Source organism: Hemiscyllium ocellatum, chromosome X, assembly GCF_020745735.1.
Source record: "Hemiscyllium ocellatum isolate sHemOce1 chromosome X, sHemOce1.pat.X.cur, whole genome shotgun sequence".
Taxonomy (NCBI): Eukaryota; Metazoa; Chordata; class Chondrichthyes; order Orectolobiformes; family Hemiscylliidae; genus Hemiscyllium; species Hemiscyllium ocellatum.
The window spans coordinates 23,584,496-23,612,412 of record NC_083453.1 but is presented as its reverse complement, the minus strand read 5'-3'; the positions used below and the strand labels follow the sequence as shown (position 1 = coordinate 23,612,412).

General features: G+C 46.0%; 1 protein-coding gene across 1 annotated transcript; it reads right to left on the bottom strand.

Annotated features, from left to right (window-relative positions):
- Positions 1-689: 689 nt before the first annotated feature.
- nabp2 (nucleic acid binding protein 2) lies at positions 690-21,362 on the bottom strand. The gene is made up of 6 exons (XM_060820883.1): positions 21,074-21,362; positions 20,423-20,561; positions 14,834-14,905; positions 8,820-8,904; positions 7,119-7,185; positions 690-4,141 (listed from the first exon to the last, which is right to left on the bottom strand). The coding sequence occupies exons 1-6, from the start codon at positions 21,150-21,152 to the stop codon at positions 3,924-3,926; spliced, it is 660 nt and encodes a 219-aa protein (XP_060676866.1). The 5' UTR covers positions 21,153-21,362; the 3' UTR covers positions 690-3,923.
- Positions 21,363-27,917: the final 6,555 nt, after the last annotated feature.

Sequence of the window (27,917 nt, the reverse complement as noted above, 5' to 3'; positions counted from 1 at the left end):
CGTTCAGACCATCAGTCGGCCGGCCTGGTGGCGTCTCTCCTCCAGCGATGGGATCGATGACCAGCTTGTCAAGGCCACATCATGGGGGGGGGGGGGGGGGCGGTGTGTGATGGGGAAATGGGAAGGAATTGGGGGGGGGGTCTACACCAGCTGGAAATTTCCACTCAAGGCTGGTCAAGCTGGAGGCGAGAGAGAGACAGAGACAGACAGAGAGGGAGAGACACAGAGAGAGACACCGGCACAGAGAGAGGGAGCGGCAGAGGGAATGAGAGAGAATGAGCTAGAGGGAGATGGGAGCAGAGAGAGAGAGACAAGAGAGAAGAGACAGAGAGAGGGTGAGCAAGAAAGAGAGAGATACAGAGAGAGAGACACAGAAAAGGAGGGCAGTGAGAGCAAGAGAGGGACAGAGGGGAAAAAAAAACTAGGGCTAAACAGAGAGAGAAATAAGCCCTCTACAGTTTCCCAGTGAAGAGAGTTTTAGGGAGGTCATTAATCACTGATCTTTAATCGGATCATTAATCTGTCATCATTAATCACTCGTCATCAAACTGATCACCCATGTCGCATCATTAACCTGATCATTAATCATTCATTCATCGATCTGATCAGTAATCACTCGTCATTAATCTGCTCTAACCCGGTCACTCTCTTTCCCCCCACTCCCCCCCCCCTCCCCACACACACACACATACCCCCACCCAAAATGAAACACAAAAAGCTGATTATCAGGGATATCAAAATGCAACCATAACCTTTTATCTTATAAAAACAACTCAGCCAGTCTATTCCCTAGTTGACCCCTTTGAGAAAGGAAAGTTTGGGTGGGGTGGGGAGGGGTGTTGAATTGTAACAGTGAAACATAAAATCCCCACATCCCTTACCCGAGCAGGGGGGGGGTGACAAAGAGTAAGGGTCGTGATGTGGACAAGCTCCTTCCATGACCTGACCTCTCTCGGAGTGTACTTCAAATGGAAAAACGTCCAGAGCCAACATGCACACAGCAAGGTCCCACAGGCCAGCAGCACGACGAGATGAATTGTGGAGGTGGAGGTATCTCCCGTGCTCACCTGGGCTGTCTCACCTTAAACCGGGAGATGCTGAACTCAGTGTGGGGACTGAGGAACGACAGCTCAGCCTCGGCTCCATGTCATCTGGCTAATGTCTGACTTCTCACAAACTGAACAAATAGAAGAGTCTGGGAGGTGTAGCTCTCCCTGCAAAACATGCCCCTGCTCCCTCCCACCCCGCCCCCATGATGTTATCACATCCCAACCAAGGGAACCTGAAACCACACCAGCTCTCTTCTGAGACTCTTCAACTTAGCGATTTCGGGGGGGGGGGGGGTTAAAAATACCTTGTAAACATTTCAAAGGGTGTGTGAATCTGTCTGTGCGCCTGTGTTTCTGTCCAAGTATCAGCATGCAGGCGTGCATCTGTGTGTTGGTATGTGCCCGTGCGTGTTTTTGTGCGCATTTGCGTGTTTGTATGTATCTCTGTGCTTGCTTGTATGTGCATCTGTGCGCACATTTGCATGTGTGTCTGTGCATGTGTATTTGGAGAAGAATTATAGGAGGCACATTAAGAAGTTTGCAGATGACACCGTCATTGGTGGTATAGTTAACAATAAAGGTGGCTGTTTTAAGATTAGAGAGAGATCTTGATCAATTGGAACAATGGACTGAATAGTGGCAGATGGAGTTTAATTTGGATAAATGTGAGGTGTTACATTTTGGTAAAACAAACAAAGACAGGACTTACACAATTAATGGCAAGGCCCTGGGGAATGTTGTGGACACAGACACCTCAGGGTACTGGTACATAATGCTTTGAAGCTTGCTTCACAGGTAGACAGGGTGGTTAAGAAGGTGTTTGGCATGCTTGGACCATAGAGTATAAGAGCTGGGACTTCATGTTGATGTTGCACAGGGTGTTGGTGAGGCCTCTTCTGGAATACTATGTCCAGCTCTGGTCATCCTGTTACAGGAAGGATATTATTAAATTGGAGAGGATTCAGAAAAAAAATTACCAGGGGATGTTGCCAGGAATGAAGGGTGTGAGCTATAAACATAGGCTGCAACTGAGCATAGGAGGTTGATGGGTGACCTTGTAGAGGCTTATAAAATCAAGAAGGGCATGGATAAGGTGAATAGCAAAGGGTCTTTTCCCTAGAATGGGGAGGTTCAAAACTAGAGGCCACATTTATAAGGTGAGAGGAGAAAGATTTAAAAAGAACATGACTGATAACTTTTTTTTACACAGAGTGGGATGCGATGAACTGCCAGAGGAAGTGGTAGATGATTTAAAAGACATTCAAACAAGATCATGAAGAGGAAAGGTTTGGAGGGATGTGGGCCAAGCGCAAGCAGCCAGGACTAGTTTAATTTGGGAGCGTGGTCAGCATGGACTGATTTAACCGAAGGGTGTGTTTCCATGCAGTATGACTATGTGCGCCGGTATGTCTATGTATGTCTACACATGCGGCTGTATATCTGTGCTGGTTCGTATGCGCACGCGTGCACGTGTTTGTGCGCATCTTTGCGCGTTTGTATTCATGTCTGTGCACATTTGTGCACGCATGACTGTCTACCTGTGTGTGTGTGTGTGTGTGTGTATATGCGTGCGCGTGCATGTGCCCATCTCCCTGAGAGTGCTGTGCATGTGCCTGAGTGCGCGTACTGGGCTGGCTTTCAAAGCAAGCAACAAACACCGATTTCTCTTCAGCCCACATCGCGTTTTTCATTTTGTGCAGCCAAAGTAAAGCCGCTTACTGTTGTCAGGACAGAGTATTTTCAACCAGAAATGTTTACTGGGGCAGCCCACATCACAGAGACTTGTCCAGAAAGGAGGGTCAAGGCACCAAACTGAACTTTGCTAATGTAGTAAATTACAGGAGCTGGACTGCTGAAGAACTAGCATTGATGTGACACAGTGGCAGTGTCCTCCCTGGGCGAGATGGTCTGGGTTCAACTTCCAGTTCTGCTCTGGGCTTGTGTGCCACAACGCATTGGAACAGGTTGATGAAATATATTCTTGATGTTAAGAATTAGTAATGCTAACCTCCCCCCCCACCCTCCGAAAATGAAACAGACTTTGTGGTTACACTGAATTAAGCCCGGACTCCACACATGCGGATCTCAGGGGCGAGTCTGTCAATGTCTCTCACACCAAATTTATCTGAAGAAAGGTGAGCGCGGGAGTGAATCAGACGGCGATAATTAAACAGAATGAGGGTACAGCTGAGAGATGACGCACGAGTGCATGCACGAGGGAAAAGGATAGAGCTCAGCTGTGAAAAAGCACCCTGCAGTCAAATAGCCTTCCAGAACTGAAGCCCAAACACCAGCAGCACTTGGGAGGGATGTTATGAGGATCAAGGGTTACAGGAAAGGCACGGGGGGGGGGGGGGGGGGGGGGAGGCGCTGAAAAAGACTTCAGCCATGATCGAATGGTGGAGCAGTCTCAATGGGATGAATGGCCTCATTCTATGCCCTACATCTCACGGACATCAGGGCACTCTGATGCCCAGCGAGGACACTCCGGGGCATTAAGAGGGCAGCAGCGACTCTGTTCTAGGCACACATTTCTGGGGTGGGTAGGGATGCAGGAGAGGATTGAGATAACATGACTCAACCCCCCCTCCCACTGTAATTCCAACAGCCTCGCTGGGCAAAGTTTAAGGGGGGGGGGGGCAGGGATGGTGGTGGTAAAGAGAGTGGGGAACAGAGTATTGAAGACTGAAGTAAAAGGGGTTGGTGGGAATTAAAAGAGAGAGAGAGAGAGAGAGAGAATAAGTGAACGAATATGAGAGAGACAGAGCATGAGGATAAAGAACCAATTCCACTTAGATAGCATTTCCCCACGGATTTCTGGGAAGGAGATTCACAAAGTTGGAACGTGGCGGGAGATGGGGAAGAGAAGAACGCTCATCGCTTTGGCACACGTCTCTGATCCCTCCCGTTGCTCAGGCTGGGGGTGGTGCTGCTGGTGGTGGTGGAGGAGTTTGTTAATGCAGGTCCCGACATGTTCACAGCTTGGCTACCTCCTGGCCCACGCCCGTTCCCTCTTCCTCCTCCGGGCAGTACGTGATTCACCGCCCCGAGGGGAACTCCAGCTGACCCGGCAGCATTCAGGCTATCATTACCTGGAGTGGAGGGGGAGACAAAAACCAGATGGTAATGACATTCCCCAGCAAGAGAATAAAAGGGATAACCCCAATACAGTGAAAATAAACATAGAAAATAGAAAGAAGAACTGTGGGGGCCGGAAATCTGAAACAGAAGCAGAATCTGGCAGCGACTGTGCAGAGAGAGATTGGGATGGGGAGAAACAGTTCACTTTTCAGGGTCCGGTATACAACAGGATGCTCACTGCACCCGAAACGTTAACCCTGATGTTTTTTCTCTGCATGCACTGAGCTGCCGGACCCTGCCAAGTTTCTTCAGCAAAGTGGAACACCCTGCCTGCAACACCTGAGCCACCGAGCTGCCCTTAAAGCATTTGACTGACGGTCAAGTGATGGGAGAGGCAGCTGTCAACAGACTCTGCATGTAAGCTAGACTCACCAAGTTTAAAGGGCATTTAAATAGTCATTGGATAGACATATGGATGAAAATGGAATAATGTAGGTTAGATGGGCTTCAGATGGTTTCACAAGTCGGCGCAACTGTGCTGTAATGTTCTATATTCTAATTCTGATCGCCCTCAAATCCACATTCCCCGTAACCCCTCAATTCCTCCTTCCCGATTAAAAATCCTTCTGCCTCAGCCTTGAATATATTGATCGGCCCAGCCTCGACAGCCCGCTGTGGCAATGAATTCCACAGATTCACTCCCCTACTCAGAGAGAGAAGAGGTTCCTTCCCATCTCGGTCTTCAATGGGTAACTCCTGATTCTGAGGTGACACACTCAGGTCCTAGACTCTCCCACACGAGGGGAAACAGTCTAAGTCTCCCTTGTCAAGTGATAGAGTTATTCAGCACAGAAACAGACCCTTCAGTCCAACTCATCTATGCTGATCGGATATCCTAAACTAATTTAGTCATGTTTGTCAGCACTTGGCCCATATCCCTCCAAACCCTTCCAATTCATATATCGATCCAGATACCTTTTAATGCTCTAATTGTAGTGGCCTCCATCACTTCCTCTGGCAGCTCGTTCCACACACGCACCACCCTCTGCGTGAAAACGTTGCCCCTTAGGTCCCTTTTAAATCTTTTCTCTCTCACCCTCAACCTATGTTGTCTCGTTTTGGACTCCCCTACCCTGAGGCAGTGACAGTGACCTTGGCTATTCACCCTACCCTTGCACCTCATCATTTTATAAACCTCTATCAAGGTCAACCTCTCAGCCTCTGACACTCCAGCCTAATCAGCCTCTCCCTATTTGTGGGCGGCACGGTGGCACAGCAGTTAGCACTGCTGCCTCACAGCACCAGAGACCCGGGTTCAATTCCCGCCTCAGGTGACTGACTGTGTGGAGTTTGCACGTTCTCCCCGTGTCTGCGTGGGTTTCCTCCGGGTGCTCCCACAGTCACAAAGATGTGCAGGTCAGGTGAATTGGCCATGCTAAATTGCCTGTAATGTTAGGTAAGGGGTAAATGTATGGGTGTGGGTGGGTTGCGCTTCGGAGGGTCGGTGTGGACTTGTTGGGCCGAAGGGCCTGTTTCCACACTGTAAGTAATCTAATCTAATCATTGCTCAAACCCTCTGACCCTGGCAACATTCTTGCAAATTTAACAGCATCTTTCCAATGGAAGGGAGACCAGAATTGCGTACCTTCCTTCTGTGGGTTAAACTTTGGTAACTTTCTACCCCACTGCAAGCATACCTCAGCGATTCAGCCTGCTCCCTTAACTACTCAAGGTCTGCTCCTTACAGCTGAGAGCTTTCTGCATTCCTCTGCCTGGTACAGAGTCTAGTGACAGCTGCCTCTACCATCACTTGACAGTCAGTCAAATGTGTATCCCAGTTTTAAGAGCAGCATGGTGGCTCAGTGACAGGGACCCTGGTTCAATTCCACCCTCAGGCAACTGTCTGTCTGTGTGGAATTTGCATGTTCTCCCTGCATCTGCATGGGTTTCCTGCAGGTACTCCAGTTTCCTCACATGGCCCAAACATGTGCAGGTTAGGGTGGAATTGGCCGTGCTAAATTGTCCTGTAGTGCCCAGGGATGTGCAGGTTAGGGTGGGATTGGCTGTGCTAAATTATCCCCGTAGTGCCCAGGGATGTGCAGGTTAGGGTGGGATTGGCCGTGCTAAATTGTCCCCGTAGTGCCCAGGGATGTGCAGGTTAGGGTGGGATTGGCTGTTCTAAATTGCCTCAGTGTCCAGGGGTGTGCAGGTTAGGTGAGTTAGCCATGGGGAAAGGCAGGGTTACAGGGATAGGGTGGGTCTGGGTGGGATGCTGTTTGGAAGGTTGGCGTAGACTCAAAGGGCCACTGCTACTTCCACGCTGTAGGGATTTTATGATTTACACATGTATACAATAGATATACATGAGGAAGGCACAAAGCTGCAGGATTGTAGAATCCATTAGACTCCACCCCCTCCCCGCCAACCGCACACAGAAAACAGAACCGGGCATAGGCCATTTGGCCCCTCGGGCTTGCTCCGCAGTTCAAAAAGGGATGGCCAACTCAAACCTCCCCATCTCAGGTTGGCTGAGTAAACTAGCAAAGTCTGTCCACCTTTGAGGGAAGGCCGATCAGAAGACAGACCTGCATTCTTGTAGCACCTACGGGGACAATTTAGCATGGCCAACCCACCCTAACCTGCGCATGTTTGGACCATGCAAGGAAGCCAGAGTACCTGCAGGAAACCCACACAGATGCAGGGAAAACATGCGAATTCCGAACAGACTGACAGCTGCCCGAGGGTGGGATTGAACCAGGGTCCCCGTCGTTGTGAGGCAGCAGAGCTAATGTTCCTCAGGACTGCGGTGGTGATGGTGGTTGGTGGGGATGGAGGCGCCTTCATCTCCTTCCAACGAGTTGAACCTCCAGCTGAGGCAAGACAGGGTCAAGGCTCAACTTCTGATCTGGAGGACAGTTCCTCTGACACTGCAGCTCTCCCTGCCCCAAATGCTTACCCGACAGCAAGGCCTTTATCACAGGTACTCACCTGTCGTCACAGAGGGCAAAGACGTCACCAGGCCAGCCGTAGAAGAGCTACCTTGTTCAGTCAGGGTCTTAAACGAGAAAGGAAATAGCAAAGAGTGCTCAGGGTTAACTGGTTGGATTGGAAGCAAACCTGCCTAATGAGCTACCAGGAATGCTCTCCCATGCTCCCTTCCGCCCCCTGGATCTCTTCTTCCTTTCCCACCCTACCAACCAACCAAAACTTGTCATGGACCTCCTCACAGCTCGAGGAGTGGCAGATGGAGTTTAATTCAGATGGAGGCAAGGCATTGCACTTTGGTAACACAAACCACGGCATGACTTACATACATAATGGTAGGGCCCTGGGAGTGCTGCTGACCAGAGAGACCTAGGGGTGCAGTAACATCGTTCCTTGAAAGTAGCATCACAGCTAAACAGGACGGTGAAGAAGACGTTTGGCATGCTAGTCTTCATCAGTCAGAGCATTGAGGATAGGAGTTGGTGAGGCCGCATTTGGAGTACTGCGTGCAGTTCTGGTCTCCCGGCTATAGGAAGGATGTTGTTAAACTGGAAAGGGTGCAGAAAAGATTGACAAGGATGTTACCAAGACTGGAGGGTTTGAGTTATAAGGAGGGGCTGGGACGTTTTTCTTTGGAGCGTAGGATACGGAGGAGTGACCTTACAAGGTTTATAAAATCATGAGCAGCATGGATAGGGTGAATAGCCAAGGTACTTCCCCTGTGGTGGGAGAATCCAAAACTAAGAGGGCATAGGTTTAAGGTGAGAGGGGAAAGATTTAAAAGGATTCTGAGGGGTAACTTTTTCACACAGAACGTGGCGTGTTTATGGAATGAACTGTCAGAAGTAGTAGTAAAGGCACATACAATTACAACATTTCAAAGGTACATGAATAGGAAGGGTTTGGAGAGATATGGGCCAAACACAGGAAAAAAGGGACCCGTTCAGTTTAGGAAACCTGGTTAGCATGGACAAGTGGGAACAAAAGTTCTGTTCCCGTGCTGTCAGACGCTCAGCAGACTCGTCCAACATGACAAACCACGTCCTCACCCAGGCTAGAGCCAAGCTGCTGCAGAGATCCCATTCAAAGCACTTGAGAGGCAAGCAGTCAGATGGCTGAAGGGAACACGAAAGAGCTGCTCCCACTTGTCCTCCCCGGTTCAGGGTCTCTCCGTTCTCTGAAGTAAAAGCTACTTCCAGCCGGAAGCAAAGCAGTTTATTTTTTCCATCAGCAGTTGCGGCAAGCTGTGACTTTTAATTAATTCAAGAGAACTTTGGTACGTGTGAAGCAGCCACCCTGTGCCTCTTGCAAAACAGTGGAAGCATCCGAAGAAGGAAAACTAAGAAGGATCATTTGAATTAGCACAAGAATAATCTCAGCAGATCCTGTGACCAGGGAGCACTGAGCCAGTTTCTCAGTTTCCCTTCCACCCAAAACACCCATTGTTTTTCTCCCTTCCCGATCTGTAGTGACCCTAATAATAGCAAGACTCTGCTTTCAACAGGCTGGCCCCTAGTGAGGCGTAGCCAAATCAGTGCCTCCAGAAAAGTGATCAAGCCAGCAAGCAATCACAGGAAGGAACCTCAGCATTGACACCATTACCCATGGAGGTACAACCCCTGACAGTAAGCGCTGGCACCAGATAAAAATATCAGCAACAACCTGGTCTGAAAGGGGAGGGCGTTAAGGGGTGTCGAGACTTACAGGCTTGTTTTGCGAAGATGCCTGGGACATGTACTCAGGGTTGGGGTCACTGAAATTCGGCACTTCCGAATACTGCATACAAAACCTGAAACGGAACACAGAAGTGGTTGCACATCTCAGTAACCTCTCGTCGCTTGCACAATGCTTACCCCGCTGACTAATGTACTAGCAAGGAACCAAAGCAGGCCAATCGGCCCTATGAGCCTGATCTGCCATTTAATAAGCTCGTGGCTGATCTGGTTTTAACCTCAAATCTACATTCCTGCAATAATCTTTCATCCTATTGCTGATATAGAATCTAATGATCTCTGCCTTAAAAATACTCAGATTTCCTGCATCCACAGTCAGAGTCACACAGCATGGAAACTTGTCCACGCTGACCAGATATCCCGAACTAATCTAGTCCCATTTGTCAGCAGTTGACCCATATCCCACTGATTCATGCGCCCACCCAGATGCCTTTAAATGCTGTAACTATACCAACCTCCACCACTTCCTGTGGCAGATTATTCCATGCACGCACCTCACTTTGCATGAAAAAAAAACTTGCTCCATAGCTCCTTTCTATATCTTTCCCCTCTCACTCTAAACCTATGCCCTCTAGTTTTGGACTCCCCCATCCCAGGGAAAAAGACCTTGGCTACTCACCCTATCTCATAAAGCCATAGAGATGTACAACACGGAAACAGACCCTTCGGTCCAACCCATCCATGCCAACAGATATCCCAACCCAATCTAGTCCCACCTGCCAGCACCAGGCCCATATCCCTCCAAACCCTTCCTATTCATATACCCATCCAAATGCCTTTTGAATGTTGCAATTGTACCAGCCTCCACCACTTCCACTGGCAGCTCATCCCATACACGTGCCACCCTCTGTGTGAAAAAGTTGCCCCTTAGGTCTCTTTTATATCTTTCCCCCATCACCCTAAACCTATGCCTTCTAGTTCTGGACTCCCCAACCCCAGGGAAAAGACTTTGTCTAGACTATTTATCCTAGCCATGCCCCTCATGATTTTATAAACCTCTATAAGGTCACCCCTCAGCCTCCAGCCCCGGCTTATTCAACCTCTCCCTATCACTCAAATCTTCCAACCTTGACAACATCCCTGTAATACTTTTGTAAACCCTTTGAAGTTTCACAACACCTTTCCGATAGGAAGGAGACCAGAATTGCACGCAATATTCCAACAGTATCTATGCCCCTCATGATTTTATAAACCTCTAAGGTCACTCCTCACCCTCCCACTCCCCAGGGAAAACAGCCTCAACCTATTCAGCCTCTCCCTATAGCTCAAACCCTCCACCCTGGCAACATCCTTGTAAATCTTTTCTGAACCCTTTCAAGTTTAACAGCATCGTCCCTAAAGCAGGGGGACCGGAATTGAATGCAGTGTTCCAAATGTAGCCTAACTGAAGGGGATTCCAAAGAAACTCCACCCTCTGATAGAGATGGGGCAACATTATTTTCTGTTTTAAATGGGCTCTCCCTTATTTTTAAACTGTGACCCCCAGTTCTAGATTCTCCCACAAGAGGAAACATCCTCTTCCACATCCACCCCATCCCCTCAGGATCTTACATGTTCCAATTAAGTCACCTCTGATTGTCTACACTCTGGAGTATATGGACCTAGCCTGTTTAGCCTTTCCTCATAGGGCATTCTGCTCATTCCAGGGATTAGACCAGTAAACCTTTTCTGAACTGACTCAGACACATTAACATCTTTCTGTAAGTATGGTGACCAGTCATAGAGATGTACAGCACGGAAACAGACCCTTCAGTCCAACCCGTCCATGCCGATCAGGTATCCCAACCCAATCTAGTCCCACCTGCCAACACTTGGCCCATATCCCTCCAAACCCTTCCCTTCCATCCAAATGCCTTTTAAATGTTGCAATTGTACCAGCCTCCACCACTTCCTCTGGCAGCTCATTCCATACCCGTACCACCCTCTGTATGAAAAAGTTGCCCTGTAGGTGCCTTTTATATCTTTCCCCTCTCACCCTAAACCTATGCCCTCTGGCTCTGGACTCCCCCACGCCAGGGAAAAGACTGTGCCTATTTATCCTATCCATGCCCCTCATAATTTTGTAAACCTCTATAAGGTCACGCCTCAGCCTCCAACGCTCCAGGGAAAACAGCCCCAGCCTGTTCAGCCTCTCCCTGTAGCTCAAATCCTCCAACCCTGGCAACATCCTTGTAAATCTTTTCTGAACCCTTTCAAATTTCACAACATCCTTCCGATAGGAAGGAGACCAGAATTGCACGCAACATTCCAACAGTGGCCTAACTAATGTCCTGTACAGCTGCAACACGACCTCCCAACTCCTGTACTCAATACTCTGACCAATAAAGGAAAGCATACCAAACACCTTCTTCACTATCCTATCTACCTGCGACTCCACTTTCAAGGAGCTATGAACCTGCACTCCAAAGTCTCTTTGTTCAGCAACACTCCCTAGGGCGTTACCATTAAGTGCATAAGTCCTGCTCAGATTTACTTCCCAAACTGCAGCACCTCACATTTATCTGAATTAAACTCCATCTGCCACTTCTCTGCCCACTGGCCCATCTGGTTAAGATCCTGTTGTAATCTGAGCTAGCCTTCTTCGCTGTCCACTACACCTCCAATCTTGGTGTCATCTGCAAACTTACTAACTGTACCTCTTATGCTCGCATCCAAATCATTTATGTAAATAACAAAGGTCGAGGACCCAGCACCGATCTTTATGGCACTCCACTGGTCACAGGCCTCCAGTCTGAAAAACAATCCTCCACCACCACCCTCTGTCTTCTGCCTTTGAGCCAGTTCTGTATCCAAATGGCTAGTTCTTCCTATACACAGTGCTCCAGATGTGGTCTCACCAATGCACCTGCATTACTGAAGCATAACCTCCTTACTCTTGCATTCAATGCCACTCACAATAAACCGTCACATCTTATTAGTTGGCCTGATCGCTTGCTGTGGCTGCAGACTGACCTGCGATCGTGCACTCAGATACCCAGATCCCACTGCATCTCCGAGCTCTGCTCCCTCTCACCATTTTAGATAGCGTGCTTTTCTTTTAAAAGACAAGATTCTCTCTGCTGAAGTGGACGCGGAAAGGCTGACATTTTTCAGTCCAACGTAGACGCTGGAGCTAAGAAGCGGACAGCGCGAAAGAGAGCCAACGCCTGGCACAGCATGTGTCAGGAAACTTTAAGCTGGAAGGTTGATGCAAAGTTGGACGCTCGACTGAATGACAACGTTCACTCAATTGCTCTGGTAGAGGGTGGGGAGTGTTTCAACGTTTACCGCCTTGCCTACCAGTTCATTCACTTGTTAACTCTGAAGTACACACACACACACAAACCAAAACAAAAGACAAAACCTGTGCTTTTATAGCATCTCACACAAACTCAGGATGTTTCCAATGCACTTCATAGTCACCAAGTGCAACGCAGCAACTGTTATAAAGCAGGGAAATGCAGCAGCCAATTTGCGCACAGCAAACTCCCACACACACAGCGGTGTGATAACAGCCTGTCGAGGTATAAACTGCAGCCTGAACACCAGGGAGGCCTTCGAAAGAGGACAAGGGGATATTCTTGCGCCTGCCCTAGACTGCAGTGGTTGCAAGCATTTTGCTTTCCACCTGAGAGATGGTTTTTCTGACCTTGCAGCATTGCTTCAGCATTCTAGTGGGACAGGTGTCTTGCTGCATGCAAGGGCGAATTTAGAAAGTTGGTTTGGCCGGTGGGGAGGGGGGTTCAGGGCTAGCTCAGTAGGTCGGATGGTTGGTTTACAGAGCAACATCAACAGCATGTCAATTCCTGTCGCATCGGAGGTTACCATCGAGGTCTTGCCTTCACAATCTCACCCCCTTGCCTGAGGCATGGTGACCCTCAGGTTAAACCCACCACCGATCGTGTCGCTCTCTCTCTCTTTAAAGAGACAGCAGCCCTGAGATTCCTCTGGGACTATGGTGATTTACCTTTAGAAGGGGATGAGAGTTTTAATGAGCTGTTTATACATCTTCAGCATGTCCCCTCTCAGTCTCCTCTGCTCCAAGGAAAACAACCCCATTCTATCCCATCTCTCCATCTGAAACTCTCCAGTCCAGGCAACATCTCCTCTGCACCTTCTCCAGCGCAATCTCTTCCCTCCTCTAATGTGGACTCCCCAACAACACCAGCAGCCTAACCAATGCTTTACACATTACTACAAGCCAGTCACCCACCATCACCACCTTGATGGGTAATTTCTGAAGAAGCAGTGACTCTTTGGAAACCAGGACTCTGATGTGTTTGAATTACAGGGAGAGGCTGGGACTTTTTCCATTAGAGCATTAATATACTAGAGGGGTGACCTCATACAGGTCAATAAAATGAGAAGAGGCATAGATAAGGTAGATAGCTGCAGCTTTTCCCCAGGGCAGGGGAGACTAAGACTAGACAGCACAGTTTTAAAGGTGAGAGGGGAAAGATACAAAAGGGTCCAGAGGGGCAATTTTTTCACAGAGTAGTAAGTGTCCAGAACAGGCTGCCAGAAATAATGGTGGAAGCGAGTACAATTTCATCATTTAAGAAACATTTAGACAGGTATGTGGATAGAATAGGGAGGCAATAGCCTCCTGGTATCATCACTTGACTATTAATCCAGAGACTTGGAAAATTGGAGGTGTAGTGGACAGCGAAGGAGGTGACCTCAGAGTACAATGGGACCTTGATCAAATGGGCCAATGGGTCAAGGAATGGCAGATGGAGTTTAATTTTGATAAATGTGAGGTGCTGCAATTTGGAAAGGCAAATTAAGGCAGAATTTATACATTTAATGATAAGGTTCTGAGGAGTGTTGCTGAACAAAGAGACCTTGGAGTGCAGGTTCATAGTTCCTTGCAAGTGGAGTCCCAGGTAGACAGGATAGTGAAAGAGGCGTTTGGTATGCTTGCCTTCATTGGTCAGAATATTGAGTACAGGAGTTAGGAGGTCATGTTGCAGCTGTACAAGCCACTTTGGGAATATTGTGCTCAATTCTAGTCTCCCTGCTATAAGAAGGATGTTGTGAAACTTGAAAGGGCTCAGAAAAGATTTTACAAGGATGTTGCCAGGGTTAGAGGGTTTGAGTTATAGGGAGAGGCTGAATAGGCTGGGGCTGTTTTCCCTGGACCGTCAGAGCCTCATGGGTGACTTTAAAGAGGTTTATAAAATCATGAGGGGCATAGATAGGGTGAATAGCCAAAGTCTTTTCCCAAGGGTGGGGGGAGTCCAAAACTAGAGGACAAGAGGAGAAAGATTTAAAGGGACCTAAGGGGCAACTTTTTCATGCAGAGGTGATGCTTGCTTGGAATAAGTTGCCAGAGGTGGTGGTGGTGGCGGCGGCTGGTACAATTTAAAAGACATCTAGATGGATACATAAATAGGACATGTTCAGAGGAATATGGGCCGGGTGCTGGCAAATGGGACTAGATTAATTTAGGATATCTGGTCAACATGAACGACTTGAACTGGACAGCACTATGACTCAATGTTCTGGGGACCCGGGTTCAAAACCTTCCACAGCAGATGGTGGAATTTGAATTCAATACAAAAACACCGATTCCCCTGCTCCTCGGATGCTGCCTGACCTGCTGTGCTTTTCCAGAACCATACTCCCGACTCTGACTCCCCCCCACCCAGTCCCCACACCCCACCCCACCCCCCGCCAGTCCCCACACCCCATCCTTACCTGGCCCAGTCCCCACCTCTGTCCTTACCTGGCTGTCAACTCACTCTCTTTCCTTAAATGTTCTTAACTGTCTCTCTCCTCACCCTGTTGCTTACATGAGCTCACTCCCCATCCCCACCCACTCTTTCCTGGATCCCTCCCACTTCTGAACACTCACAATTACATCACAAATGAAGTGCCAACAGGTATCTGAACTACTGAAACTTCTGAAAGCCTGCCCAAACCGTTAGATTGGAGGCAGAGCAAGGCAGCAACCCCAGCTTACAACAGCTCTTCACACGCCCAGCATCAAGGCACAGAACTTACTCTCCGACTTTCTGAAGGTCTCCGCCTCTCCCTGTGTAGAGTGTCAGACATCCTTTCCAAATTGAGGCATACCTGCAAAAACGCAATAAGATTTTCTTTCACCACCAGAGGGCTCTAAATGACTTGTGCTGACAGCACAGGGGAGGGGAGATCACAACTAAACTACAAGGGAGGCAGTGCTATGCACTGTTATTTCACCTTTGAGGTGAGACTGAAAGGAGGGAATAAAGCAATAGTGGAAATCTGAAACAAAAACAAAAATTATTGGAGAAACTCAGCAAGTCTGGGACATCTGTGGATAGAAAGCAGAGCTAACGTTTCAAGCCCAGTGACTCTTCTTAATAACTTTGCTTTAAAGGAAGGAATCCTACTTCAGACAGAGTGAACAATATCTTGGAATATTCAAGTATTATTGCACAAGCAAAAAAAAACCCCTGGGAGCACTCAAGAAACAACTTGATGCAACAACAGAGGAGGGGGAAGTGACACTGATGAACTAAGGTTAAACACTCAAATATCAAGAACTCCCAAAGTACATAGTCACCTTTGCTCTGCAGTGGCAAAGGTCATCAAGCAAAGACACTTCCACTTTAACGAGTAAGAGAACTAGTACCAACAGACAAATGTTCTCATCCTGCACACCAGTCAATTCATGTGCCATTTCATATAGCAACCACTGTTCACAGATATTCCCAGAGGGGATTTTAGTAACATGGCAGGTTGGGGAAGCTGGGATTGTTCTCCTCAGGGTGAAGGTGGTCAAGGATACGTAGTTTTCAGGATTGCGACAGGTTAAAATGAGGTAGATCTAAAAAAAAGCTGTTCTCATTGTCTGATGATAGAAGGACTGAGGGGCACAGATTTAAGAATTCAGGCAAGAGATTTAGGTTTTATTTGTTGTGAGGGGTCCATGAAGAAGAAATTATGAACGTAGCGAGTAGCAATGACCAGAAAGTTACTGCCCAAGGGTGGGTGGAAGTGGAGGCAATGGATGAATCAAAATGGAAAAAAAACAAATTTGCAGGAACAATGGTGTAAAAGTTGTGAAAGGAGGTGGAGGTGGTGGGACAGGATTGAGACTGAATAGATTGGCTTACTGAGATCCAGCATCAATTCGATGGGCTGAATAGCTTTATATTTGACACCAGAATCATGGAGAAAGGAGGAGTTCAGAGTTGTTCCATCACACACTAGACAAAACAAATGAATTGTTCTTGACTCAAAATATTCAATCCTTACTGTGTGCCACACTGTAGGAAGGAGATGACTGCACTAGAGAGAGTACAGAGGAGATGCACCAGGATGGGGCTGATTTCCCTACAGCAGAGGATGGAGAAAAAAATGCAGATAGCTGCAACATAAAGGGATGTGGGATACTTGTGCATGTAACACAGAAAGCTAGCACACAGGGTGCAGCAGATAATCAGGTAAGACTAATGGAATATTCGCCCTTATTTCAAGGTGGTTGGAGTATAAGAATACAGATGTCTTATTGCAACTCTACAAAGTACTACTGAGACAACATCTGGAATACAGTGATCAACTGTGATGCCCTCATTTAAAGCAAAGATATCATTTCATTGGCACTCCTTGTCACAGTTGTGAGAGCAGAACCCTTGTATATCAGGTTGTAAGTTTGCTCGCTAAGCTGGTAGGCTTGTTCTCAGACGTTTCATCACCGTGCTAGGTAAAATCATCGGTGAGCCTCTGTTGAAGCGCTGGTGTACTGTCCTGCTTTCTATTTGTGTATCTTGGTCTGTTGTGGCAGGAAAGATCATTTCCAGTTCTTTTTCTAGGAGGTTGGTAAATGGGGTCCAAATCCATGTGTTTGTTGACAGAGTTCTGCTTTGAATGTCAGGCCTCTAGGAATTCCCATACGTGTCTTTGTTTAGCCTGTCCCAGGATGGATGTATTGTCCCAGTTGAACTGGTGTCCCTCGTTGTTTGTGTGTCAGGTTCCTAGTGATAGTTGCTCATGTCTTTTGGTAGCTAGTTGGTGCTCGTGTATCCTGGTGGTTAGTTTCCTGCCTGTCTGTCCGATGTAATGTTCGTTGCAGTCCATGCAGGGTATTTTGTACATGACATTCGTCCTGCTGGCTATTGGTAGGGGGCCCTTTAGATTCATCAGGATTTGTTTCATTGTGTTGGTAGGTTTGTGATGCCAAGGGGCCAGAGTCATCTGATTGTCATCTCTGAGATGTCTTTAAAGTATGGCAGGTTGGCTAGAATCCCTGGGAATGTTGTGTCTTCTTGTTTAGGTTTGTTGTGTAAGAATCGGCGGACTGCGCTCATCAGGTACCCGTTGTTATTGAATATGTTGTATAGGTGTTTTTCTTCAGCATTTCATAGTTCCTGGGTGCTGAAGTGTGTTGTGGCTTGTCAAAATAATGTCCTGATGCAGCTTTGTTAGAGGTTGTTGGGAGGATTGCTCCTATAGTTAAGTATCTGGTCTGTGTGTGTTGCTTTCCTACAGACGTTGGTCTGCAGCTCTCCATTGGCTTTTCGTTCTATTGTGACATCTAGGAAGGGGAGTCTTGTTCTCTTCCTCATTGGTGAACTTCATACTGGTAAGGATATTGTTTGTGTTTGTGTGTTTCTTCTAATTTTGTTGCATTTTGTGATGACAAATGGTGTCATGCACATAGCGGACCTAAAGCTTGTGCTGGATTGTGAGGAGAGCTGATCGTTCCAACCTCTGCATAACTGCCTCTGCCAAGAGTCCTGATATTGGTGATCCCATGGGTGTCCCATTGGTTTGTTTGTAGGTCTTGTCATTGAACGTGAAGTATGTTGAGGGGCACAGGTCTACTAGCTTAAGGATGCTGTCCTTCCTAATGGAGTTGGTGCTGTCTGGTGTTTGTGCCCTTGGTTTGTCTAGCAGTTAGGCCAGTGTTTCTTTGACCAAGATGATGTTTATTGATGTGAATAGGGCTGTCACGTCAAAAGAAACCATGACCTTGTTGTCCTCTACCTTGGTGTCTTTGATGATGTTCAGGAATTCCTGGGTGGAGTGGATGGAGTGGCTTGAATCTTCTACTGGGTATTTCAGTTTGCATTGAAGTTCCTTTGCTAGTCTGCATGATGGTGTGCCAGGAAGTGAGACTATGGGTCTGAGGGGGGCCCCTGGTTTGTTTACTTTGGTAATCTGTAGAAAGGTGTATAGGATCCTTCAGGTTTCATTCTTTAGAGGACTGTTTTGTTAATTTCACCTGTCTTGTGGAGTTTCTTCAGTTCTGCTGTAATATAGCTTTCTAGCAGTGGAGTCAGGTCCATCGCAACCTGTTGGTAGGTGTTGGTATCTGCGAGTAGGGGGTTTGTTTTTTCAATGTATTGTGCTCTGTTCAGGATGATGGTCATGCGCCTTTTGTCTGCCAATACTGTCTTTTCTAAGTACTTCCAAAGCTTTCCTTTGTGTTGAGGGTGTTCCTTCTTTCTTTCTGCTTAGTGTTGGTGCTACTGTCTGTCTGATGGCTTGTTAGATTTCTTTAGTAAGTCCGTTTTCTTTCAGGGTACGATCAGACTACTCCGGCCCCTTAGCATCATGGTAGCTCACAAACCTACTAACACACTGAAACAACTCTTGATGAATCTAAAGGACCCCCTACCAAAAACCAGCAGAACAAATGTCATTTACAAAATACGCTGCAAGAACTGCAACACTACATTGGACAGACTGGCAGGAAACTAGCCACCAGGATACACGAGCACCAACTAGCCACCAAAAGACATGACCAACTATCACTAGGAACCTGACACACAAATGACGAGGGACACCAGTTCAACTGGGACAATACACCCATCCTGGGACAGGCTAAACAAAGATACACACAGGAATTCCTAGAGGCCTGGCATTCAAACTGGAACTCTGTCAATAAACACATGGATTTGGACCCCATTTACCAATCTCTCAGAGAAAGAACAGGAAGTGAGACCACCCACCCACAACAGACCAAGACACACAAATAGAAAGTGGACAATACACCAGTGCTTCAACAGAGGCTCACTGACGATGTTACCTAGCACGGTGATCAAATGTCTGAGAACAAACCTTTCAGCTCAGCAAGCAAACTTACAATCTGAACAACAACCTGAGCTACAGATCTTCACAAAGATCGCAATCCTTGTCTCCATTTAAGACTGAGATAAATGGATTTGTATCAGTTGGGGAAATCGAGGAATAGGGCAGGCAAGTGAGACGTGAGGAATGTCAGGCTAGACACAATCCTAATGAATGTGAAGGAAGGATGCTCGAGGAGCCAAATAGTCTACTCTTGATCTTATTTCTTATAAGCGGAGAAAGCTGACGGTATTGGGTTTCTTGAGCTGTACAAAATTATGAGGGACGTAGACAGGAAGAACCTCTTCCCCTTAAGTAGAAGGGTCAATAAGCAGAGGGCACTGTTTAAAGGTAAGGAGCAAAACATTTTATAAAGGAATTTGTTTTAACCGAGGTGATGGTGGGTATCTAGAACTCTGCTTGAAAGAGTGGAATTATCAGAGCATTCAAGTATTTAGATGATCATGAAATACCATACCATACAAGGCTATAGGCCAAGTGCTGGAACATGGGTCTGGAATAGATAGGTGCCTGACGACCGGCATGGACATGATGGACCCCTTTCTATGCTGTATGACTATGATGCTCATAGCTTCCTTGAAGGCTTGACCCCAAGCACAGCAGAAATCCACATGGATCAAAAAATTCCTCGATCTGTCCTTACTCATCCTAGGTGATGTAAAGGGTACTACACCTAGCTTTAGAATGCCTGGATTAGAGAGGATGTAGTGACTTTGATTGGGGATCCCTGTGAATGATGAATCCTGGATGTTGGTTGAGGATAGGAACACAATTCAGGAATAGAATTCCTGAAGAAGGGCTCATGCCCGAAACGTTGATTCTCCTGCTCCTTGGATGCTGCCTGACCTGCTGTGCTTTTCCAGCAACACATTTTCAGATAGGAATACACTGCCTATTGAGCTATTGTAGGCATTCTAGGCAATAGTCTGGACTCAGTGCAAATAATAGTCATAACACCATCACAACAATGCTCACCACTATCTCAGAACAACCAGGAATCTGCAGTAAATGCAGCCTTGCATCTATCCCCCAGATGTAGACAACAGATAAAAACTGGATGCAAGTGAGCGAGAAGGGGGTCTCTTAGTTAAGGAAAAGGGGGTAAAACTTGCAGTACTTAACAAGAGTTCACATTCATAGAAGGGTAGTAGCATCTTCCAAACCTGCTACCTCTATCATCTAGAAGGAAAAGGGCAGCAGAGACATGGGAACACCATCACCTGTCAGTTCCCCTCCAATACACAGATCACTCTGACTTGGAAACACATTACCATTTCTTCACAGTCACTGGGTCAAAATGCTGGAATTCCCTCCTTAACATGTATGGCTCTGCCTACATGCCAGGGATGGCAGTGGTTCAAGAAAGCAGCTCACCACCACCTTCTCAAGGGCAATGATGAATGGGCAATAAATGCTGCTCGTGACCAGCTAGTGACCCCCATGTCCTGTTAATTAGTTTTAAAAATTGTTTGCTGCACATTTATCAGGCATTTGTAAAACAAAGTGAGGTACCCTCTGGTTAATCGGATGATATCTCCAGCCTGAATCAGACTTCCCACATCGTCCCACACTGATATATTGATGCTGCCGGTTTTATCAGCCACCTTACACGTCCTGACTTCATGCCCGTCTTTTGTTTTGGTCACTCGTCCTACAGAACAAGAAATACAGTGACAGATGATTTAACATTTTCACAAGTACCAAAACAAAATGCTGGGAATGTCTTCTGCCTCCAAAACTCCATGCATTTTTTTTTGCATCATTCTTACGAAGAGTGGAAGTAGGAGACTTCCATCCCTGCACAAAATGAAAATAACAGGTATTTGGACAAAACAAATTTTAGCTCATCCACAGGCAAATTAGTGTAAAAGCCCAAAGTGATTTACCAACACAATGAAAAGAAGGGAATCTACTACCTTTACTAAGTTACATGCACATATAATTTCAGTGCAAAACTGTGTAGTTGACCTTAAATGCTTTCTCAAAGCAACAAGGGACATAAAGTTCCCAGTCTCAACTGGTGGCATGCGCCAAGTTTGTCAATCTTAGCAACCCTACCATCACTCTACTGTAAAGTCCATTTAGAAGAAGCAGGATTGGATTTGACTGCGATACCTTTTGACGAAAGGGAAGGAAACGTAACATCTCATTCGCAGAACTTACCTATTTCCAGGACAATGAACAGGAGGTTCAGGTTTTTCAAACCAGCTTTGATATCCTTGACGTAAGTGTCGTTTGACATCTTCTCTCCCACAACAGGACCTGAATTCTTTGGGAGCTACAAATTTCAGGCAGCAAGTTGGAAGGATCAAGCCCAGACGAACACATTCAGCTCACTGGAGTGCGTTTTCACGGGCCAGGAGCAAATCTTCCTTCCTGCAAAATCAATGCAGTGACGCCTTCTCGGGAACACTTCACAAACTGACGGACGCCTCAGCAATGTTGCTCGAGCTCTTCCCCCAACAACGTTCGCGAGAGCACGATCGGCCAGCCCGCCCTTTCCCGTCGCCCCGGAAACCAGTACTGACAGGCAGCAGCCTTGACCAATCAGCAACCGCTCGTCGCATGTCCCGCCCACAATTCAACTGAGTTCCAGAAGGCGAGACATTTGCTTAGGGCCTTCGTGTTGGAGTGATTCCGGAAAGGCCCGCATAAAAGGGACAATTTTTTTGAACAATTCATTCATGGGACACTGGCGTCGCCGGCATTTGTTGTTCTGATCCGTTAGGGCAGTCTCAATCAAAGGTTAAGAATCGGAAAGCTTTCCTAATTAGATCTGGAGTCAGGCAGGGGTACACATTATCTCTTGCCTTGTTTGTGTTTGCTGAGTCCATCCGGAAGGAATTCATTCCTGATAAAGGGCTTTTGCCCAAAACGTCGATTTTCCTGCTCCTCGGATGCCTGACCTGCTGTGCTTTTCCAGCACCACACTAATCTTGACTCCGTCCAGTAGGATTTGAGTCTGACTGAGAGTGGAGTCCTGCAGATCAAAGACTGTTGATCAGATCAGATCTGATCAGATCTGCTGCCAGTCCACAGACTCATGAGCATCTGTGACCAGTTTGAACTGGCCTCGGGAGACAAGATCAAGGCCATGTTCTTTAGGAACTGGACCGACTGAACCTTTTATCTCCTTCCTTGTCAGGACAGATTACCTGAAGGTGCTGGGTTTGTGGTTTGGAAGGGCCAGGTGGTGTGCAAAAACTTGGGAGGAAAGCATCTCCAAGGTGAGGTACTGCTCCCTCTCCATTGTGGGTAAAAACCTAGACGTTAGGTGAGATGGCCTTATTGTCTGTGTTGCTGGACCTGGCACAGGTCTGTCTCATTCCCCCGAACCTGTAGCCTTAGCAGTCACCTGAGCCATCTTGCACTTCATCTGGTGGTCAAAGATGGACCATGTCCACAGAGACACAATGTACAAAACTCTGGATAAGGGGAGGAAGGAGGTACCCTCATCCTAATGATCACCTTGGTAAGAAGCTTCATCCAGCTGTGCGTAGACCTTCCGTATGCAAACGTCAAGTGTCATTACATACTGAGGTTCTACCTGTCTCTGGTGTTGTGAAGGATGGGTCTGACCTCAGCACTGCGGAACACACCAAGTAGTTGGATCATTATATATCACCTGTCCCTTGTGGAAAAGTTTGCAAAGAGAAACATGGTGGACCACATGTCCATCAGTCAGTGGACAACACGCAGCATCCTTGAGACCCTGTGGAAAAAGGAAAGGATGGATCCTGTCATGTGGTTTGCTGAGCGGACTTTCAAAGTCATTTGGCAGAATGCCTCCTCACCAGAACTTTCCAATAAGCACCAAGACACAGCTTGGCGTGTGGTGAGAAGGGTAGCCTGTCATATCGTTCATGTACACCGGTCTCTGGGCACTACCACACACTGCCCTCAACGTGGTTGTCGGGGGGGGGGGGTGTAAGAGACTGATACAGTGGTGTTCCCCCTACGTCTGCTGCCTCCTGCCTCCCCGCCCCCAGCCTCAGTCAGAGTTGGGGTCAGGAATCCAAGGAAGCAAAGGCAACAGATCTTGTGTCTAAAACAAAAAAAATGCCCAGAAATTTACTGGAGAAACTCAGCAGGTCTATAAGCATGGAGAGAGAAACAGAGTGTTTCGAGTCCAGTTACTGTTCAGAACTTCTTCAGATCTTCTGTCTCCAACCAGCTCTTCCTATCCCGTTCTCTGAGATGTCATGGCAATTTTCACTACTTGAAATAGAGTCTCAGTAGGAAATTATTTGGGAAGCACTGTTCTTGATGGTAGAGGTCATGGGTTTGGAAGGTGGCAGAGAGGGATGATTGACAATGTCACTGTGAAAGAACTATGTTGTGCACATGGTCCATACCAACTTAAAAATAGCTCAAATAAAATGAATGAAATTATAATTGTGTGAAGAATGACTGGTCTTTATATATAGCTTTTGATGCAATAAAATATCCCCAAGAAACTCAAGAGGAGTCAGACTAATCTGACACTGAACCACATAATGAAATATTTGGTAAGATGACCAAAAGCTTTGTCAAGGAGGTTAGTTTTTGAGGAACATCTTAAAAGAAGAAAGCAAAGAGGACAGAGAGTGATGGAGATGTTTACAGAGGAAGTTCCAGACCTCAGGGACCTGGCGGTGAATGCATAGCCACCGATGATGGAGCAATGGAAATCTGGATGTGTGGGGGGCTGCAACAATTGGAGAAGCACAAAGATCTCACAGGATTGAAGGAGATTACAAATATAGGGGGCAAAGCTGTCCGGGGAGGAAAGAAAGCGTTTCAAAGACCATCTGAGATGCTCCTCAATGTGTGGTAGCATTGATATTAATAACTGGGGAGGAGCTTAACAATTGTTCAAAATAGCAGCAATTTGCCCATCAAGCTACATCACAGTTTGAGTCCGAGCACCGTAATGAGAAGGCAGAGGGCCGCAGAGAAGGAAAGAAAGGAAACTGCACTTCAGATCCTAACATCTTGGGGATCATCCTTTCCCACATGCTCAGTGATATGTGGTTTGAGAATTGACCTTTATCGTCACATGAAGACAACTGGCAGAAACTCATCACCCTGATTAGACATCACCCTTGAACTGAAGGACAACTGATGACGATATAGCATCAAATAGAATCCATTAGTGATGTCAGATCTGAACATGGCATTGGGCGTCACATGGTCCCTCTGAACTGGGCATGAGCAAGATTGTGAAAGAGGGGCATCTAGAGGGACAAGTGATGTGAGTTCTTGCAGACATATGATATGACAGAACTATGATACCTAGAGCATTATGGAGATTACTTGCATGTTTTGCTTAGTTAGGAGCAGGAGCAGACCATTCAGCACCTCTTGCCTTCTCCACTATTTAATAAAATCATGGCTGATCTGATTGTGGACTCAGCTCCACTTTCTTGCCTGTCCCTGACTATCTTTGACTTTTTTGTTAATCAAGTTACCTGTAGTCATTATGTCCCTACATTTTATTTCACCACTGATTTCAGTGTAAGGACCAATTGTTTATGGGGTTTTGCCCACCAGATAACCTAGTCATTTAATCATTGCTATTTGCAGGTGCTTGCTATGTGTACATTGGCTACCGCATCCTCTCCAATGACAAAAGTGACCACACTTCAGAAGTACTCATTAGCAGTCAGGCACTTTGGGACATCTTGAACTTGTGAGAGGTGCTATATAAATGTATGTTCTTTCCTTATTTGCTTGGGTGTCATGGTGAGATGTAATAGGCAGTAATGTCGTTGTCAGCTAAAATAAGATTTATTTCATAGAATTAAATTCAAGCTAAAGTTTGATATCCAGAGGTGAGACAGGTATTTAAATTATTTCTGAAACTAAATTATTCCTGAGGTTTGTTGCAAAGATTTCAAGTTTCAGATGTTCTTCAATGTCTAATTTATTATTGTTTAGGCTTTCAAAGACTGTGCAGAAGGAAAGCAATAGTGGGCTGATATTGAAACATGAAATTTGAAAGGAACAGAAATGCTGCATTTTTCCAAGAGTCAAACTAAAATTTGGCATGTAGAATGAAATTTCTTCACAAGAATCAATTTTCTTCTCATAAACAAAGTAGAACTAAAGTTAGAGACAAGGTGAGAATTAAACCGACTTCTCGATGAAAACTAAACTGATAAGACAGCAACTTCTCAAAATACAATCAGATGATTCATTTGGCAAGGGGAATTTTTTTAATTGTATGAATAGATAGTATAATATTCTATGTGGAGCAGTGACGTAGCTGATAGATTGTTGTGAGTCCATAACCTCAGAATGTAAAAATTGCTTCTATCTGAAATGTTAGTTGAACTCCTTATGTTGTATTCCTGCTAATTACTCACTCCTACACAACTGTTAGTTGGGTTCTATTTGTATCTATAAGTGGTTTGCAGCGATGGAAAAGTTATTGGTAGGAAAGACAAGGAGAATGGGAAGGGCTGCTTTTAATGAGGGAAATCATTATATACATGAGGAAATGTTGGAAATGAGTGGGGCAAGGGGATTGGTCAATTGCAAATGCACTGAGAAATAAAACACCTAGTCCTGTGCTGTATTGTTCTTTGTTCTTTGTAAGCTAGAAATTTGGGAACCTGGATGAGGAGGAGAGGAGGATAGGATCTGGGACAAAGGTGATTTTGGGGTGAATAGTGGGAGGGAAAAGTGGAATGAATCAAATTAGCCTGTCATCCTAAAAGATTGTAGTTGAAGCCCACTTTTATGTCATACTGTATTTGCTCGGGCTGATTGTATTTTTCCTACCTAATTGAACACATACTGGAAATAGCTTTCTTATATGAAAACGTGTTCATATAAAATATGAGGTTTGGAACCAGGTATAATCTTCAGATGAAGTGAAATTAGAGTTGTGGACTTAATAGTATCAGGGCAGTCCTCATTCTAAACTCACACATTGTCTCCATGTTTTCATACACTTTCATTATAAAATCCCATATGTACATTTCAAATGAAAATTGTCAATATAAACTAAAATTGTATAAAATGTTTGCATATTTTGTTATTTTTCAATTGCATTAATTTCGGTTTCTCACTAATATTTTATTCTATTTTACCTTCAGCTCCTTATTTTTAACAAATGCTCCCTTCATTACAAAAGGCACCTACAATATTCCAAAAAGAGAGCCTTGCATTTATGTAGCGCTTTTTGCAAGTCCCAGATGTCTCAAAGTGCTTTGCAGCAAGTTAAGTGTTTTTGAGTATAGTAATTGTTGCAATATGATGGGATTCAAACCTAGGTCCCTAGAACATTACCTGGGTCTCCGGATTAACAGTCCAGTTTTAATGCCACTTGGCCATTGCCTCCCCTTAATCTTTCTTTTTATGCTGTGGCTTTGAAATGGAATTTTAAAAATATTTTCTAATCAACCCGTTTATTGATGTGTTAGAACACCTCCACAGCAGGTTGGGCTTGAGCCCTGCTCTCCTTGCTCTGAGGTAGAGGCATTACCACTGCACAAGAATTCCCTTTAAGTGGAAAATGGGTAAATACATGAAAAACTTCAAGTTGTTGAGTAGGAGTGAGGGGTGGTGGGAATAGTGTCTAATTGGAGAGCTCTTTTGGGAACACTGGAGTTGCTAGGGAATGATAGGAATGATAGGCCCGAATTGATAGGAAATGACTGGTTCACCTGCCCTTTACTGGATCTCATCTTTTCAATTGCAGCAGAATCAAATTTGCTTCCTCCCTCATTGGTGAGATCACTCTTGGAATACTGTGTACAGTTCTGCTCATGCTGCTAGAAGAAAGATGTCATTAAACTGGGAAGCGTGCAGAAAAGATTTATAAGGATGTTGCCGGGATTGAAGAGGCTGTATAGGCTGGGGCTATTTTTACTGGAGCATTGGAGTTGGAGTGGTGACCTTATAGAAGTTTATAAAACCATAAGGAGCATGGATAGGGTGAATAGCCAAGGTCTTTTTTCCCAGGGTAGCAGAGTCCAAAACGAGAAGGCATAGGTTTAAGGTGAGAGAGAAATATTTAGAATGTTTTCACACAGGGTGGTACGTGTATGGAATGAACTTCCAGAGGAAGTGGTGGAGGCTATACAATTACAACATTTAAAAGGCATCTGGATGGATATCTGAATAGGCCCAACTGACCAAGAGGTAATCTTCTTTGCCGTCCATAACACTTCCAATTTTGGTGTCATCTGCAAACTTACTAACCAGATCTTCTATGTTCGCATCCAAATCATTGATATAAATGACAAAAAGCAGTGGACCCAGCACTGATCCTTGTAATACACAACTGGTCACAGGCCTCCAGTCTGAAAAGCAACCCTCCACCACAACCCTCTGTCTTCTACCTTCGGGCCAGTTCTGTATCCAAATGGCTAGTTAACCTTGTATTCCATGTGATCTCACCTTGCTAACCAGTCTACCATGAGGAACCTTGTTGAATACCTTACTGAAGTCCATATAGATCATGTTCGCTGCTCTGCCCTTGTCAATCCTCTTCGTTACGTCTTCAAAAAACTCAATTAAGTTCGTGAGACATGATTTCCCATGCACAAAGCCATCTATCCCTAATCAGTTCTTGCCTATCAAAATATAAATCCTGTCCCTCTGGACTCCTTTCAACAACTTGCCACCGCCGATGTCAGGCTCACCGGTCTATAGTTGCCTGGCTTTTCCTTACTACCTTTCTTAAATAGTGGCACCACGTCAGGCAACCTCCAGTCTTCCAGCACCTCCTCCAAGGCCCAGCAATCACTCCCCTACTTTCCACAAAGTCGTAGGATACACGTGATCCGGTCCCAAAGAAATCCTGTTCCCTTATCATTCTGTGTTTTCTAGCTGACATTAGCTCACAATCAAGCAACATCTTCACTTTAACATTTTAATCCATGTGTTCAAATCCCTCCTTCTAATCTCTATAACCTCCACCAGCACCATCCCTCCTCTAACAACCGGTTCTTGTGTTTTCCCAATTAAAATATCTTTATTGTTGACGGCCATGCCTTGAGCTGCTTGGGCTGTACGT